Genomic DNA, 16648 nt, shown 5'->3' with positions numbered 1-16648 from the left:
TGCAAGAACAATAGACCAAAATCAGATGCGAATTAGGAATTTAGGCATTGATCGATGTGCAAATTAAAGGAATAGCACGAGGGCAAAGGAGGGGGTCAGGATATGCTGATCTGTAGCAAGTGATACGGTAAAAGAAGAGTGCCAAGGATGGAAAAAGCGGTAGGCGTAAGCGAGGCGGGTGGCCTTCTCCTAGTGCTTAGGCAGTGCCTAAGCGCCCTAGGCGCGGCCTAGGCGGTAATATAGTTTTTACTCGTAGTGTATTTGTGATTATTATATGGGTGTTGATATTAGTTTAAGGCATATAAATAAGTTAATTACCATTTACTGCCATTGAAATATAACCCGTTTGGCATATCAGTGCAGTATGTGGCATGATATCTTACTTGGGTAGGCAATTCCTTGCTTGCCCTGCCTAGACCTCCATTTATGCCCTAGGCGAGGCGTTTGGCCATTGCCTAGCGCCTAGGCGTGCCTAAGCGCCTCCTAGGCACTGCCTTTTCCAACAGAGGCAGTAGTACATAATGAAAAACAAACATACTGTTTCTAAGGAGAACTTACTGATTGATCTAAGAAGAAGTGTCACCAGATGTAAGCACACTATCAACATCAACCGGCATGACTGATCGCCGCGCATCCCCAACAAACAACAACACCCACCTGCATTACAGGAAGGGAGAGGAGAAGTGATCGATTAAGACCAATGGATCAGGACGCGAGACCTCGCATAAGACAAAGGGACGAACTGTAGGAAAGGAAACATCTCAAGGGAAGGTGAAAGGTTGAAGGAGCGGCGCCCTCTGATGGCAGCTCGCCTAGGGACGCCGGTTCTAGAGGCGCCACCGCAAAGGCCAACTAGCAGATCACGGTTGGCTTCGCTGCCTGAGGTCAAGGATGCGGGATGGGCGCCGTCACACGAGGGTTTGCTCACGAAAGGACGGAGGAGCGACGGATCGGTTTTTAAGGGTTGCGACGCAGCGGTTTAACACCAGACAGGGAGTGGTACAACCGAAAGCCCATTGGGCCCAATTTAACACCAGACGCTCAAAATTGTCATGAGAGTAGCGGCCAGACATGGGATTAAGGGCTAATCTGTGGCCAGAAACGACTGAAAGTGAAGATAGGACGGCTACAAATGTTAATACCCTGAGAGGGCAGGAAAGATGCTTAGTTATAATGTATCTAAATATATATCTAAAGGACTATGATATTTGGCACACGTGTGCCATATAAGCAAAACTGCCACACCTTTACTTTTTTCATTTTAAAGTACCACACGATCCCTCGTTTTTGATCTCGCCTCCTCCCAAATGACCCCGGAGGCTCGCCCGAAAAACATGTTTCTCGCGCGTCCACCCCCGAGAAAACGGCCACTTCTTCACGTCTACCACATGATTTCTTCTTAGGACAAAGTTACCATGATACTCGTATGCAAGTTATCAGGCCTGTGTTGTGTAACTTACCATACTATTTACATAGAACGTACCAGATACTATGCTTCAACAACTACACCCCTTCAAAGTCACCAATGTATTTTATACACAAGTTAGAAGGTTTTCGATGTGTAAAATACCGTGGTACTTACACATAAGTTATCAGGGTATATGTACATCAACCTCCCCCTGGTCAAAGTTACCATGGGGGATTGTACATGAGTTACCGGGTCTACAGTTCGTATATTATCATGATACTTGCACCTAAAAACCTGAGTGTGTTTCGGTAGCATTTTCCATCGGTTAAAAATTACCACGATGTTTTTGCGTAACTTATCACGCCTATAGCATGTGTGCCCCTCATGACACTAAACATTATGTCACTTTCTCGTGGCACGCCATGTGTTGTGTTCATCCAAGAGGCCCACGCGCGAGGCGAGTGTATGTCTTTAACAACTTATTTTCCTTTGGTAAAAAAAGTTACCATCATGTTTATATTGCAAGTTATCGGTTATGCGGTGCTTATATTATCATGTTATTTACATGAAAATTATTGGGGATGTTTTGAACAACTTTTTCCTGGGAGAAAAAGTTATCATGGTGATTCTAGGTAACTTATCAAGCCCGTAGTGCTTAAAATATCATATTATTTACATAAAATTTATCAGGGGTATGTTTCAGCAAATTCTCCCCCACGGGTCAGAAACTTATCATGGTGTTTAGTTATCGCAGTGCATATATTTTCATGTTATTTACACATAAAAATGCCAGGGGAGGGAGGTATACTACCGTGCTATTTACACAGAAGATATCGGAGTATCTTTTCAAAAAAAAAAAAATCCCTACGGTCAAAGTTACCATGGTGTTTCTACCTCAGTTATCAGATGTGCGCTGTGTATATTACCATCTATTTACACATAAATTATCGGGTATCTTTTCACATTTATCTTCCCCAATGGTTAAAGTTACCACGATGTTTGTATCTAAATTATCAGGTCTATAGCGTGAATGTTATCGTGCCATTTACAGAAATTACCGGGGGGCGGGTTCAACAAATTTATTCCCAATGATCAAAGTTACCACGATGCTTGAAACAAAAAAAATTCAGTGCTAACATATTAAAGGCAAAAACATGTCAAAAACAGTATTCCCCTTAGCTTGTTCAACAATCAGTGTCATAGGTGAGGTGGTTAGTTCCCTTTGTTGATTACCTGCAGACCAGAGATCAAATCCTAATTCAAGCATTATTTTTGCCCGAAAATTAGGAAGTCGTTTGAGGCCATAATTGATGATTACGAAAATTAGGAAGTCACGAGCGGGTGTGCCCGCGGGAAAGGAAGGAGATCAGGAGGCGTGCAGGAAAGGAAAGAAATCGAGAGGAAGGTCGGGGAGGACGTGCGGAGGAAGGAGATCGAGAAACGTGTGGCAGTTTTGCAATCTGGCATACGGTTGCCATATACATATTTCGATATCTAAATGACTCAGTTATAATATATCTAAATATCTAAATCTAAATTTTACTAATTATAATTCGGCGAGCAGATGACACCCACCCACCCCCTCCCCCTTACTTGACCTAGAACCTGGCCTCGGGCCGACGCCTCCTGCTCCCTCTCGCTGTCGCGTCTCCCGGCGACCCTCTCCGTCGACGCCCCGGCTATCGGCTGCCGCCCATCATTTCCCGGCGACCAGATCGACGGCAATCCCATCCTCCTTGATCTCCCTCTCGGGCGTCGGGAGATCTACGCGGGGACCATGGTAAGCTCCTTTGCCTCCCCTTTACATACATATTTTCCTGCCGTGTAAACCGTGGCCGCCTGATTTGGGCAGCAAAGGAATCTATATCTAGGCCAAACTTGGAGTAAGATCCTCTTTTGAATTCTAGGTTTTTCATGTATGGTTTGGATAAAGTTGGTGGATTATATAGATTGAGACCGTGAGCATGTTTTTGAACTCTAGGTTTTCCATTTATTAGTGCCGAGGATCATATTTGAGGTGCCATTTTCATGTTTCAAGCTTATGCCGTACCAGTGTAGCATAAACATTTTAAAACAGATATTACATCACATATATTTGATATAGCATTTCCGCTGTTAAAAACTGCTGAATCCCTAATCCCTATGGCACTAAGCTTTCCTTTCCTCAAGCTCATGGGATTACAGTATACCATCCAATAAAAGGCTATCTGTGCAATCTAGGCTGTGGGATTTTGTTTGACTCATTTATTTTTCTATCTGTTGCAGCATAAGCTGGGGAGAGGAAGCCGCGACAAGGTGCAACAGTTCATGGCCATAACTGGTGCAAGGTGAGATTCGAGTATAGTTATCTCTATTACGTAGACTCTCGGGACTGTAATTTGGTGGTGATTTGTTAGTTTAGCTATTATAAGTCCTTTTTCCATATTATTTATACTACTTTGTTAAGCAATAATGTTGATGTGTTACTTAGTTGCTTCCCTCCGTTTCAAATTACTCGTCGCACAAATGGATGTATCTAGAACTAAAATACATCTAGATACATCCATATCTGCGACAAGTAATTCGGAACGGAGGGAGTAGTAACTTTCTAAGAACTACTCCCTCCGTTCCTAAATATTTGTCTTTCTAGAGATTTCAACAAGTGACTACATACGGAGCAAAATGAGTGAATCTACACTCTAAAATATGTCTATATACATCCGTATTTGATAGTCCATTTGAAATCTCTAAAAAGACAAATATTTAGGAACGGAGGGAGTATGTGGTATGATACATTAATTTCAATATTTGTACTGCGAAGCAAATTTATGATGTACTCCTTCCGTTTCTAAATAGAAGCCTTTTTAGAGATTTCAATACGGACTACGTACAGATGTATATAGACATATTTTAGAGTGTAGATTCACTCATTTTGCTCCATATGTAGTCCATATTAAAATCTCTAAAAAGTCTTATATTTAGGAACGGAGCGAGTAATTGCTGCTCTTGGTCTAAGGTTGAATTTAGTGACTGTGTCTTAATCTGATGCTCTATTTTGTGCTCCCAGCAAATTGTGATGTTGTGTGATGCCTTACCATATATTCCCCCCGTTTCTAAATATGAGTCTTTCTAGAGATTCCAATATGGACTACATACGGAGCAAAATGAGTGAATCTACACTCTAAAATATGTCTATATACATCCATATGTAGTCCGTATTGAAATCTCTAAAAAGACTTATATTTAGAAAAGGAGGGAGTAAATCTTATTATCAGTGGAGTTTAACTTCTGAAAAAAAGTTTGTCATCTTGTTGTTGCAGATGATCATGATGAGAACATCAATCCATTACAGTTATGCTGTTAAGTTGTTATTTTTGTAATAGGCAAACCCCGTTTTTACATTGTAGAAATAAGAAATGAGATGGACTGAATCCTGAAGAAGTAAAACTTGTCAGTCTTGGATCTGCTTGGAGCTAGGGCCTAGATGAATCCAATCATTGTTTAGACTTTAGACTCCGATTCAAAGAATTCAGCACTGTGATTCTTCAAGTGCATAGTTCACACCAAGTTACTGCCCAGGAATATGAAACTAAATGGTTCCTCTAAATGCTTAAAACAGCATCTATTAATTTATATTTGGATGCTTACATAAAATAAATACTTATGAGCTTACCAAACTCTTCTACTCACTTGTTTTTATTAAGGACCAAGGAGTTCAGTTGTCGCAGTTTTATTTGGCGTTTCTTGTCCTTAGAATAGCAATTGATTCTGTTATCTGATGATGCAGCGAGAAGGTCGCCCTTCAGGCACTGAAAGCTAGTGATTGGCACTTAGAAGGGTCTTTTGATTATTTCTACAGCCAGCCACAGATTTCTGTGACCAATTCTCGACATCTTGAAGATCTTTACAGCAGATACAAAGGTATAATTTTCATGTCATTTACCAACCTTTTAAGTTTTGAGAATGAGTTTTGACTTCTGACTCTAGCTTTTGTTCATATGGTTTTGATTTATCCCATCCCCCTTTCTTTTTGCTTCTCTACTCAATGGAAGCATGTTCTCTCTTGTCCTGCTGTAAGTTGTTTACTTCTTAATTGGTGTTGTATCTTGTTTTCTTTCCAGAACGTGACGCTGATATGATCATGGTGGAAGGCACATCTCAACTGTGCAACGACCTGTTGGTAAGGACTAGCTTTTTATCTTTCAGTTTGCACCTACATCTGGGCATATCTAGTCCACACTTAGTAGCAATCAACCATATAATTCTTATATGACATTAGCTGCAGCTATTATATTCTGTTCCAAGTATTGTAATTTGTCTGACTGGTTAGGAAACTTTGAATATTATTGGTTAGCAGGATGCTGTTTACTTGTGATATTGGAATGGTTTCTAGATCAGATATTAGCAAATTTAGCTTCCCTCTTTATGTGTTTGTCTGTTGGATTACATATTGTGGTTGTCTGTGCAAGTGACCAGACTCAGAACTAAGAGGTGCTGTTATTTTTCTACTGTCCATTTCCATGGTGTGTAGGGGAATCTTCACTCTGTGGGGATCAAAACTAAATATTGCTGTTATTTTTCTGCTTCATTGTATATTTTGTGTTGTCTTAGGATAGATGGTCCTAGTGGTGTATACCTTTTGCTCTGTATGTTAGCAACATCATATTGGCCCTACAAATCTCTAACCGCAGTTGCTATTTGTTTGTTTTCCAGGTGGATCCTCAGGATGTTGTCATGGTATGTGTTTCAGTTCTTCTGTACTAACCAGCTGTGTTCACTTACTGTTTGAGTGGAAACTAGTTCACTGTTTTTTGCGGCACGTGCTCCTGCAGCTGCCATCCTCTGAAGTTAATTCATTATCTATTTGATATTTGAAATACACACATGTTCTTTTCTCTAATTTGCAGCGACCTGCCTTTTCATTGTATTTAAGTGAATACTGCGATCTGTAGATCATCATTGTTATTAACCATCTATTTATGCTGTTAACAGCTTGTCATATCATGGCACATGAAAGCTGCCACAATGTGTGAATTTACTCGCCAGGAATTCATTGATGGTCTGCAGTCAATTGGGTGAGTGCTATTTGTAGTCATGGTAGTTCAGTATGCAACTAATCAAGGCCCTTGCCAATTACACATGTAATTTTTAGGGTAATATTTCTTGGTGCCATACTACCATTGCAAAATCACCAAACTTGAAAATATTATTCGAATACAATGCATCACAACATGTCATTGTCTCAATGGATAGTATTTCCCAGTACATATTTTTGCGACACTTCTCTGTTCTAATTATACCATTTCATTATTTTTAGGGTAGATTCAATTGAGAAGCTCCGTGAGAAACTTCCATCACTGCGAGCTGAGATAAAGGACGATAGTAAGTTTCCTTTTTTGTGTGAAACTGGATATTTGTACATGACTACCTAGTTTAGCCACTACCCAATTCCAGTTTGCACGTAAATTGGACTGCCTATCAAAAAATATATTGAAAATTGCTTTTATCTTCTAAGTTTTAACCTATCTGTTATTCTTTCGTTTTCCAGATAAGTTCCGTGAGATATACAACTTTGCGTTTGCTTGGGCTAGGGAAAAGGTTATCCTTGAGAGCAAACTATTTGTTCCAATATTTTCAATTGTCATTGTCTTTATTGGCACATCTGCTTTTCAACCGGTGTTATCTATGAAACTTACCTACAACATTCCCTTGATTTTACAGGGTCAGAAATCCCTTCCACTGGAGACAGCTATTGGAATGTGGAGGTTGCTGTTTGCTGAAAGGCATTGGCCCTTAATTGATCACTGGTGTCAGTTTCTACAGGTGTGCCTTAAATGGCATTTCTATCTAATCCCGTTTTCTGATCATCGAGCTGTTCCATTATGTTATTGTTGTAAGATGGTACTATTTTGCTGCAACTTTTATTCTTAAAATTTCAGGTCAGGCATAACAAAGCCATCTCTAGGGACACATGGTCTCAGCTGTTGGAATTTGTCAAGGTAAATCTTTCATCCTCGCTTTTGTCATTACACTCGTACATATGCCCGTGCTTTGCAATGGGATATACATATTCCAGTGGTCCAACACCAGTGCCCTCATACACATCAGCATTATCGACTTTTTCATATACTTGGCAGGAAATGGGTTGCAGGCAGGTTTCTAGGAGCAACCAAGAATGTCTTGATAGAATACACCTTACGCTCTTCAAGAAACTCTTTAAATTTCTTTCCCCCATTTTCCTGGGATCTCCATGTTTGTAGTTACCCTGCAAATCACCTGCTTAGTTAAGCTTCTTCTACCATTTCATCTAGCCCCAACCTATGTAGCAAAACAGTATACAGGCAGGACTGATATATAGCATGCCTTTCAGTTCATAAGACAGGAAAAAAAAAGGTACGCCAGAGCCCAACGCAATGTCAGTCTTCATCCAAATGCGTACTACACTCTCCGCTCACATGAAAATAATAAACTTAAATACATCTACTTCTGCATGCCAAGTAACCTTGTGAACTAACAGTAAGTTCACATTACTTTTTGGCATTCATCTCTTCTAAGCAGCACAATGAACAAGGAATACGTTTGGCAATAAAAACTTTGCGTAAGATTCTACTGTTATTGATGATTATCTAGGGTGGCAGTTCAGGTAGAGCAGGTACATTTTGATGCTTGTTTGAGGAATCCTAGTAGCATGCTAAATGCCATCTGAAGCTATCAATACACTACATATTTATGGCTATGCAGATCAAAATTGTAAGCACCACACACCCACTCCAGAACAGAACAAATATGGAATATCAAGTACTCAACCACGATGCATGTGCGAACAGTTCGGTAGCAGTTTCAAGCAAAAGCAAGTACTCTTTGAACTTTGAACTATCACACTGAATTTCTATCTGGTTCTGTAATCTCAGTAGGCACTCTTACTCTAGGTAAAGGCAAAAAGGGAGAACTTCAATATCCTGTGGTAAACGCAAGAAACCCACATAACGAGGAAAACTGCATAAAGCCAATTAGTTGGACTGGATGTGGGTCAGCAATAAACAAAAAGTTTCAAAGCTCGTGATCATCCTCCAAATTCTAGAACAACATTAACCTCACAGAAGTAAACCTGGGGATCAAATGAATAAACATAAAGATATATTTACCTGAACATGCGTAAAATCGAAAGAAAGGCAGGCATTGTTGTCCCTACTCTGCACATAGACGCAGGAGAGCCCCTCCTGATCCACACCGCCGACCTGGTCACAACCTCCATTGCATGAGCGCACACTAACACATGAAGCGTAAGCATCCGTTACAAAGAACAAGAATTGGCAAGAGACAGCTGGATCAGAAATCAGCTAACCTCAGGACGAGTGATGCAAGCTGGCCACGCAGTCGGAGCAAGCCGTTGGACGGCGACGAAGGAGCCGGCGTTCGTGTCCATATCTAGCTTGCCCACGGCAACATTTCTCCTACCTATCGGCTTCCTCTACCTACGCTATCGGCGCGCCAATGCAGATCCATATGTCGACCGAAGCTCCAATTTCAGCGACGGGATTGTGTTGGCGGATCCCAAGGAGTGTTCCTATGGAAGGAATTGATTGAAGATGCAGTAAATTGCGGCCGCCCTGTTCTTCCTCGCCTCAAGCAGAACTTTGCCGTGGTAGATTCGCCGCACAACTATTGACAACGAAGACCTCGCTACCCTGCTCGTCCCTGTTCTGTCCAACTGGGCGCATTTGTGGTGAGATGTCGCTGCTCATGCGCCTCTTCCCGAGCTCCCTTTCTTACCGGCGTAGTGTGGAGCCAGGGGTGACGACAGGGTTAGGACCACACCGCTCATGTGGTCCATGGGGGGAGAGAGAGGGGAGTTGGGATCAAGGTGTGAAGCAATAAGTGCGTGCCCTTTTGTCGGGCCTTGTTGCCGTTGGGCCTGCAAGCTGCTGACAAAACGTAGGAATGTTGCTCTGAACCGCTTTTTCCCGCTTACGGGTGACATTGAGAGGTAATTTTTAAAAAGTTCAGAGCAATTCTGATGATGGATGGGTAGAAACATTCCTCCCTTTAATGTTAGGTATATAGATATGAATGCCCAGATTTTGCGGGACTTGTATGCCCACTTAATCAGCATGACAAATAAACTTTGCTTGGGCAAATGAGACAGGTTAACTGGTGTGCCTAGGTTGTAGTCTCTAGGTAGTTTGTGATCTGTCGCCTTCAGTGATTCGTCAATAATCTGTTATCTTTTCAGTTCTTCACTAATCGTGTATCTTGTTAAACGTGTCAATTTTTTGTTGGATGTCCGGAAGGGACTAAGATGGCTCTTACTATGACTTGCATGTAGAAAGAGCTCATAATTGTGAACTTAACCAATTTCACTGTTGTGTTATTGCAGACAATTGATCCACAGTTATCCAACTATGACGAAGAAGGTGCTTGGCCCTACCTAATTGATGAATTTGTGGAGTACCTAACCGAGAATGGATGCGTTCAGCGTAACAAGTGAACCGTTTGAGGCTGCATTCTGACTTGGATATCATGATTTGGTGGTACAAACATGATTCATGTCGATCAATAGAGTATTTATCTTTGGATGTCGGCATTGTTCCCGCTACCCTTCACAAAGCAGATGATGTCGTTTGGTGGAATCTACTTGCGCAGGGGTTGTTTCACTGGCTAGGATTGCAAACTATCAATCTAGTTTGTATTTTGTGCTGCCCCTATCTGCTACAGCATACCCAAAACAGTTATTGGTTTACTGCTGAATGGGCGATGGGTCTATAGTTCATGTAGGTCCAGGTATGAGGTAATGCGAACTTGTGCTATCGGTATTGATTGATTGTTGCCAGATGGGGCACCTTGCTATGAGGTAATGCAAACTTGTGATATCTTTCTAGGGACCGTTGGTTTGAACTTTGAATCATCCCTGCTTTTTTATGATGATTGCTGCTTAGTTGGCTGCAGTTAACTTGATGAGCCGATTACTCTAGGTGATGCTCACTCCGTAAAGAAATATAAGAGTGTTTAGATCACTACTTAGTAATCTAAACACTCTTATATTTCTTTATGGAGGTAGTACTTGTCATCTTTTACTTCACCAGAGATGTGATTGCTTGCCCAAAGAAAATAATTGTCAGCATTTCTTTTTGTTGTTGCAACGAATTTGATTTCTTATGTCACAAGATGCTTATTTGTTGGACCATGATAAGTGCCACATGTGTTGCACGAACACATGGCAATTTCGAACGTTTTTTATGGCGAGTTTAGTGATGCTAGGATGGCAACTTTAGTTGTCAAGCATGTCAGCATCCTTTTCGAATGGCAAGTTTCAGTTTTTTCTGGTTTGTAACATGTAAAAATATTATTTGCAACATCAGCGTTTTGGATTATGCAGTCTTTCTTTTGGCTACACAGATCTTTTTCTCATCTCTTGGTGCTTTGGTGAATTCGTTTAAGCATAGTGGTATTGTGAATTGGTTACAACATATACCGAGAGTAGTGTCTGTACTAACCCTGTCACTGCTACATATACCGAGGGCTGTGGCTTGCCTGAAAAAATAATGCATGGCTGGCCACGTCATTCATGTTGCATTGGCTATTGGTCAGAAACTATATATGGGAACCTCTAGGCATCAGACTGACGTTTTCTTCCTGTCACATTAGTCCGTGGCCATCCGATTAAAGTACGCACGTCGTTCGATTTGCTAGCAAACTCCCCCACGTCAGTCAGCTTGCATGCAGGATTCCACATTAATTGCGTTTAATTTGTTTCCTAACAGCTTCCTCCTGAAATCAAGACGTACTCCCTCCTGTCCTTTTTACCATGCATATTAGAATTCTTTAAAGTCAAACTTCACAAAGTTTGACTATATTTATATGAAAAAAAATTAACATCTGCCATGCTAAAGTTATATAATATGAAACTTTAAGTCATGACACATCTAGTGGTATTGATTTCAGATTGTAAATGTTGACATTTTTTTCTATAAAGCTGGTCAAACTTTACGAGGCTTGACTTCAGTCAAATCTTATATGGAAACTAAAAAGGGAAATGTTTGTGGCTGGGGCACCGACCGAAACGTTCCGCCGGCCGCACGCGAGCCTTGTGATCGATATCGATAGTGCGTTGCCCAGGGCCACGAGCTCTTCCGACTCAAACCTTATCTGCACCTCATGCGAACCGTTTTTTCCCATCTGTCGCTTTCTTCTCCCTCACGACCGCTCCCTTTCTCCATCTCTGCCTCATGCGCATCACACTGTCATGACGAGGCTTGCAGCTAGGGCGAGCCACGGCGGGGCGGAGAAGACGGCGACGACCAACGCCTCCTCCCTCCCCCTTTCCCCTTGTAGTCCCCCTGCGCACCCTCACCTCACCTTCCCCAGACAAGAACTGCGACCGGTAGTCGTCAGAGCTGCAACCAGGAGTTTACAGATGCTACGACCGCCTTCTTATTCTTTGCTGGAACCAATGAGCTGCGACGGGCAATCGATAGAACTGCATCCGGTGATACAAAATGCTACGACCAAGGCTATTTTTTTGCTGGAACCAGAAAGAGAGCTGAGGCTGCAAATGGTGTGGAGAAGCTGCAAACAATACCTAAAAATGCTACAACCAGTGTCCAGGGAAGCTACCACCGGCTTCTTCAAAAGTTTCAAACAAAGACAGGGAAGCTGGGAAGATGTTACTGTGCAAACCAAAAAAGTTGCAACCGGCTACGAGATAGCTGCAATGGTGTTTTTGAAAAGCTTCAACCGGGGGAGAAACAACATGCACGGCAAGCTACAACCGAAGGCGACAGACATTTTTTTTGTTGCAACCGTGTTGACGTTTTGCTACCATGGTGACGGCAATTTGCTACGTCCATCGCAGCCCATGACGTTGGAGATGACATTTTTGCTGCAATCGTCGTCAATTTTTGCTACCACGGCGACGACAATTTGCTACATCCATCGCAACCCATGACGTCGGAGATGACATTTTTGCTGTAATCGTCGTCAATATTTGCTACCACAGCGACGTCAATTTGCTACATCCATCACAACCCATGATGTCGGAGATGACATTTTTGCTGCAATCGTCGTCAATTTTTGCTACGACCAGCGAGGCATTTTGCTACATCCATTCATGACACATATGTGACCGGGCCAGGACAGCGATGGCGCCTCGTTTAGCTACAAGCCATCACCGGCGTAGCCCCGGTGCTACAAGCGCGTTGCATTTTTGCTTCAACTAGCAACCGCAAAAGCTACTAACTAGTGTTTTCTGCTACGATATGCGATGGGTGATGGCGAGCTATGTCGGGGGAGGGTATCGGCCATGAGTGGCGGCGAGCATGCCAGCGAGCCGCGGCCGTCGCTGCAACCCGTCGCCACAGGAGCCAACCCCGCAGGATGCATCTGTTGCATGGGTGACGCCGGCGACGAGGACGCCCGGCAAGGGCTGCGACCGGCGACTAGGACGACCGGCGAGGATGGCGACCAGCGGCGAGGACGGCCGGCGACAGCAGCGATGGGAGAACATGCGCGGCCGATGGCGGTGAGATGGAAGGGAGCGAGGAGATGCAAAAAGATCCTTCGTACCAGTGCTTTGACAAAGACAACGATCGAACGGTTTCTATCCATCTAATCGAGTGGCTGCGGGCCGACCGACCCAAAGTTGGGCCGGTGCGCCGGCGCAGATCATTGCCGGACCAGAGGGAGTAACTAACTAAAGATATTTTGTTTCCAATCGTGAGGATCCTTGCTTCCTAAACTTTAGTTTGCTGCCCATGCAATTTCAAATCAAGGCATGTATAATTAAAGATTGTTTTGTTGCTTCCAACATTTTTATTTGCTTCCTTACGTACTTTCCATTCGTGATGAGAATTCTTTTTGTTTGCTTCCTACGTAGTTTTCAATAGTGAGGATCCTTGCTTCCGAAACTTTAGTTTGGTTTGCTTCCTAGGCTTAATCATTTTTTTGTCTTATTTTTTAATTTGTTTCGGTCAAATTGCTTCCATATGATTAGAAGTTTGTTTGGATCGGCCGTGCGCAAGTTTTCATGGAAACTGGAGATTGCTTCGGTTTGGTTAGTATTGTTAGTCTTGCACTAGAAGTTATGTCCAGTGTATTTTGTTTGCGCAGACAAGCTATGTTTCATGTGACCATAGAATTGTTTCGAGTGTATCGATGAAGTGCTTCCAAGACAACAAATGTATTTCCATCGAACATTTGTAAGAACTTGCTTCTGAAGAAAATACAATTTGCTTCCAAAGAAGTTACATCAAACAACAAAGATAGATCATAGGTTTGATTTTTGCCGTTTCAATACAATACAAACCCCACCAACGATGGCCGCACATCCTTCCATGTCTTGATGTTCCATGGTCTTTCACGCTTTCTTACCATTGGTACACCTTGACAACGATGATACATGGAAGAGTAGGACCATCGAAGCACACATCGATGATGATGGCAAGGACGTAAAGGGCAAGCTAGCAAGACCATGGAAGCACACGCGTCCAAACGACATCAAACGAAAACATGGGTGCAGCATAGAGATGAATTGCTTTCGTCATCACTAGTGCACTGAAAAAAATATAAACCGTACTGCGTTAGCAAATATATAATAATATGTGAATTGTTAAGCACACAATGACAATGACGAAATGTGGTAACCAAGAAAAGAACGAAGCAAATCCTGCGCAACAAATATGTGATGAAACTAGGATGCATGGGGTCAGTGTTCACGAAGGAAGATGCATGCTTGTACTTATGCAACTTATCTAGACTAACCATGAAACAGAAGGCCAATGTTTAGGTTACAATAGTGCTGACTAATGCAAATGATAGAAATATAACAGAGCATGTAGACCAAAAGAACATATTTAGCAACATATGGAAGCATGACATATTGCAATGGTGATAACAATGACAAGATCATTTTTTAAGAAGGTAGAAGGGGAAACAATCTATTTGAACAGAGGAAGCATATGAAGTAGAATTTTGAAGCCTAGTAGGTAGGAAGCATGAAAATATGCCATCTTGATATGGCTCATCTAAATTGGGAGTATAAAATACTGAAAATGAAAAAAAAACAAAGATTCGTCTGGAAGATGCATGTTTATGTCACCTACATTATAAATTCATAGAATCTGGTTGAAGTATGGAAGCAAATCATCTAGACTGAAGAACTATATGCAGTATAATTTGGAAGCATCAAAAGTAAGAAGCATGAAAAGAATGAGATGTGAACATAACTCATCTTATTTGGAAGCATAGAAGATTAATGATGGAAGCATGGAAATTGATATTGTAATGAAAACTAGTATTACTGCTAGGATTGGATGCATACTATTCTCATGTGCACATTTAACAAAAAAAATCAGTGACAAATTACACGTGAAATAGAACCATGATATGAACAGAAGAATCAAGATTACAGGACTAGATACCTAGGTCTAGGTCTGGTGAGTGCATGATGCATGCGAAGGAAGCGGGCGAATCCTGCAATGTTCCTCGCTTGCTGTCTTCTTTCCTCAACTGAGACAACGCTCTGTCGCGGAAGCCTAAACCTAGTGATGATGCCATGGACGGCGAGGGGGTCGGGTGCTCGCTCATGCCTGTCATAATGCCAGACGAAGCCAACGGATGGGACGGTGTACTGGTGCAGTGAATCTCACGACCACTATTGGGATGGCTGGTTCATGGCCAGAGATCCGGGCGACGAGGGGAGTGCCCAGCTCGGGGATGCAGATGGATCGCGGGAGCAACTATGATGGGGACGAGGGATGTCGGTTTGGGGCAGGTGAGATTAATGCGGGAGGGATTATAGGAGGGACGTGGGAAGAAAATCAGTCAACTTTGGAAACACATGAACTAATATTTGGAAACAATCTCAGCCATGAGATGAGAAACACATCGATGTTTCTCAGCCGGTCTGATGAGTGCCTTCTATCAGACTTCTGTTAGGAAGTGTTTCCCTTCATTACTTGTCTTTGCTGTTGTTTCTCATTTCCGCTCTAATATGTTAGCAGCACCCTCTCCAGTGGAGCGATTTCACAACCGGTGGCAGTCCATGCCCTCCTGCGCATGGTGCGAGCATGCCTCACCCAGGGGAGCGGCACGGCGATGCAGGTCTACGGCAGGACGAAAACGACGACGAACTGTCCTCGGCGGCTTCCCACGATCTGATCCGGCATCGCTTGCACGGTAAGTCAAAGCCATGGATGGATTCATCCTCAATAGGCAATCTTCAATTCCATCTTCCACACAAATCTATGTGATCCTCCCCTGGAGCGTCTAGCCTTCATAATACAAGAATGAGGAAAGGAATTGGAACAAAATAGGAGATCGTTTGAGGCTGCATTCTGACTTGGATATCATGATTTGGTGGTACAAACATGATTCATGTCGATCAATAGAGTATTTATCTTTGGATGTCGGCATTGTTCCCGCTACCCTTCACAAAGCAGATGATGTTGTTTGGTGGAATCTACTTACGCAGGGGTTGTTTCACTGGCTAGGATTGCAAACTATCAATCTAGTTTGTATTTTGTGCTGCCCCTATCTGCTACAGCATACCCAAAACAGTTATTGGTTTACTGCTGAATGGGCGATGGGTCTATAGTTCATGTAGGTCCAGGTATGAGGTAATGCGAACTTGTGCTATCGGTATTGATTGATTGTTGCCAGATGGGGCACCTTGCTATGAGGTAATGCAAACTTGTGATATCTTTCTAGGGACCGTTGGTTTGAACTTTTAATCATCCCTGCTTTTTTATGATGATTGCTGCTTAGTTGGCTGCAGTTAACTTGATGAGCCGATTACTCTAGGTGATGCTCACTCCGTAAAGAAATATAAGAGTGTTTAGATCACTACTTAGTAATCTAAACACTCTTATATTTCTTTATGGAGGTAGTACTTGTCATCTTTTACTTCACCAGAGATGTGATTGCTTGCCCAAAGAAAATAATTGTCAGCATTTCTTTTTGTTGTTGCAACGAATTTGATTTCTTATGTCACAAGATGCTTATTTGTTGGACCATGATAAGTGCCACATGTGTTGCACGAACACATGGCAATTTCGAACGTTTTTTATGGCGAGTTTAGTGATGCTAGGATGGCAACTTTAGTTGTCAAGCATGTCAGCATCCTTTTCGAATGGCAAGTTTCAGTTTTTTCTGGTTTGTAACATGTAAAAATATTATTTGCAACATCAGCGTTTTGGATTATGCAGTCTTTCTTTTGGCTACACAGATCTTTTTCTCATCTCTTGGTGCTTTGGTGAATTCGTTTAA

The 16648-nt window shown here is 42.3% G+C and overlaps 1 protein-coding gene across 2 annotated transcripts; it reads left to right on the top strand.

Annotated features, from left to right (window-relative positions):
• Positions 1 to 2952: 2952 nt before the first annotated feature.
• Positions 2953 to 16089, top strand: LOC123102797 (DCN1-like protein 2). 2 transcript variants are annotated; one of them, XM_044524226.1, is made up of 12 exons: positions 2953 to 3188; positions 3674 to 3735; positions 5175 to 5308; positions 5509 to 5567; positions 6101 to 6124; positions 6380 to 6462; positions 6705 to 6769; positions 6936 to 6985; positions 7109 to 7210; positions 7327 to 7386; positions 9765 to 9885; positions 15710 to 16089. In XM_044524226.1, the coding sequence occupies exons 1-11, from the start codon at positions 3186 to 3188 to the stop codon at positions 9873 to 9875; spliced, it is 753 nt and encodes a 250-aa protein (XP_044380161.1). In that variant the 5' UTR covers positions 2953 to 3185; the 3' UTR covers positions 9876 to 9885; positions 15710 to 16089. The 2 variants fall into 2 exon arrangements, with proteins under 2 accessions (XP_044380161.1, XP_044380160.1); XM_044524225.1 differs by lacking the exon at positions 15710 to 16089 and having other exon boundaries at positions 9765 to 10265.
• Positions 16090 to 16648: the final 559 nt, after the last annotated feature.

Source organism: Triticum aestivum, chromosome 5A, assembly GCF_018294505.1.
Source record: "Triticum aestivum cultivar Chinese Spring chromosome 5A, IWGSC CS RefSeq v2.1, whole genome shotgun sequence".
Lineage (NCBI taxonomy): Eukaryota > Viridiplantae > Streptophyta > Magnoliopsida > Poales > Poaceae > Triticum > Triticum aestivum.
This window is presented reverse-complemented; position numbering and strand designations above follow the sequence as displayed.

What these genes read in the sequence shown, in the direction of transcription:
- LOC123102797 (XM_044524226.1), top strand. An exon ending in AACTGTGCAACGACCTGTTG is followed by an intron (nt 5,568 to 6,100) that starts GTAAGGACTAGC and finishes TTTGTTTTCCAG; the next exon opens with GTGGATCCTCAGGATGTTGT. An exon ending in AGCTGAGATAAAGGACGATA is followed by an intron (nt 6,770 to 6,935) that starts GTAAGTTTCCTT and finishes TTCGTTTTCCAG; the next exon opens with ATAAGTTCCGTGAGATATAC.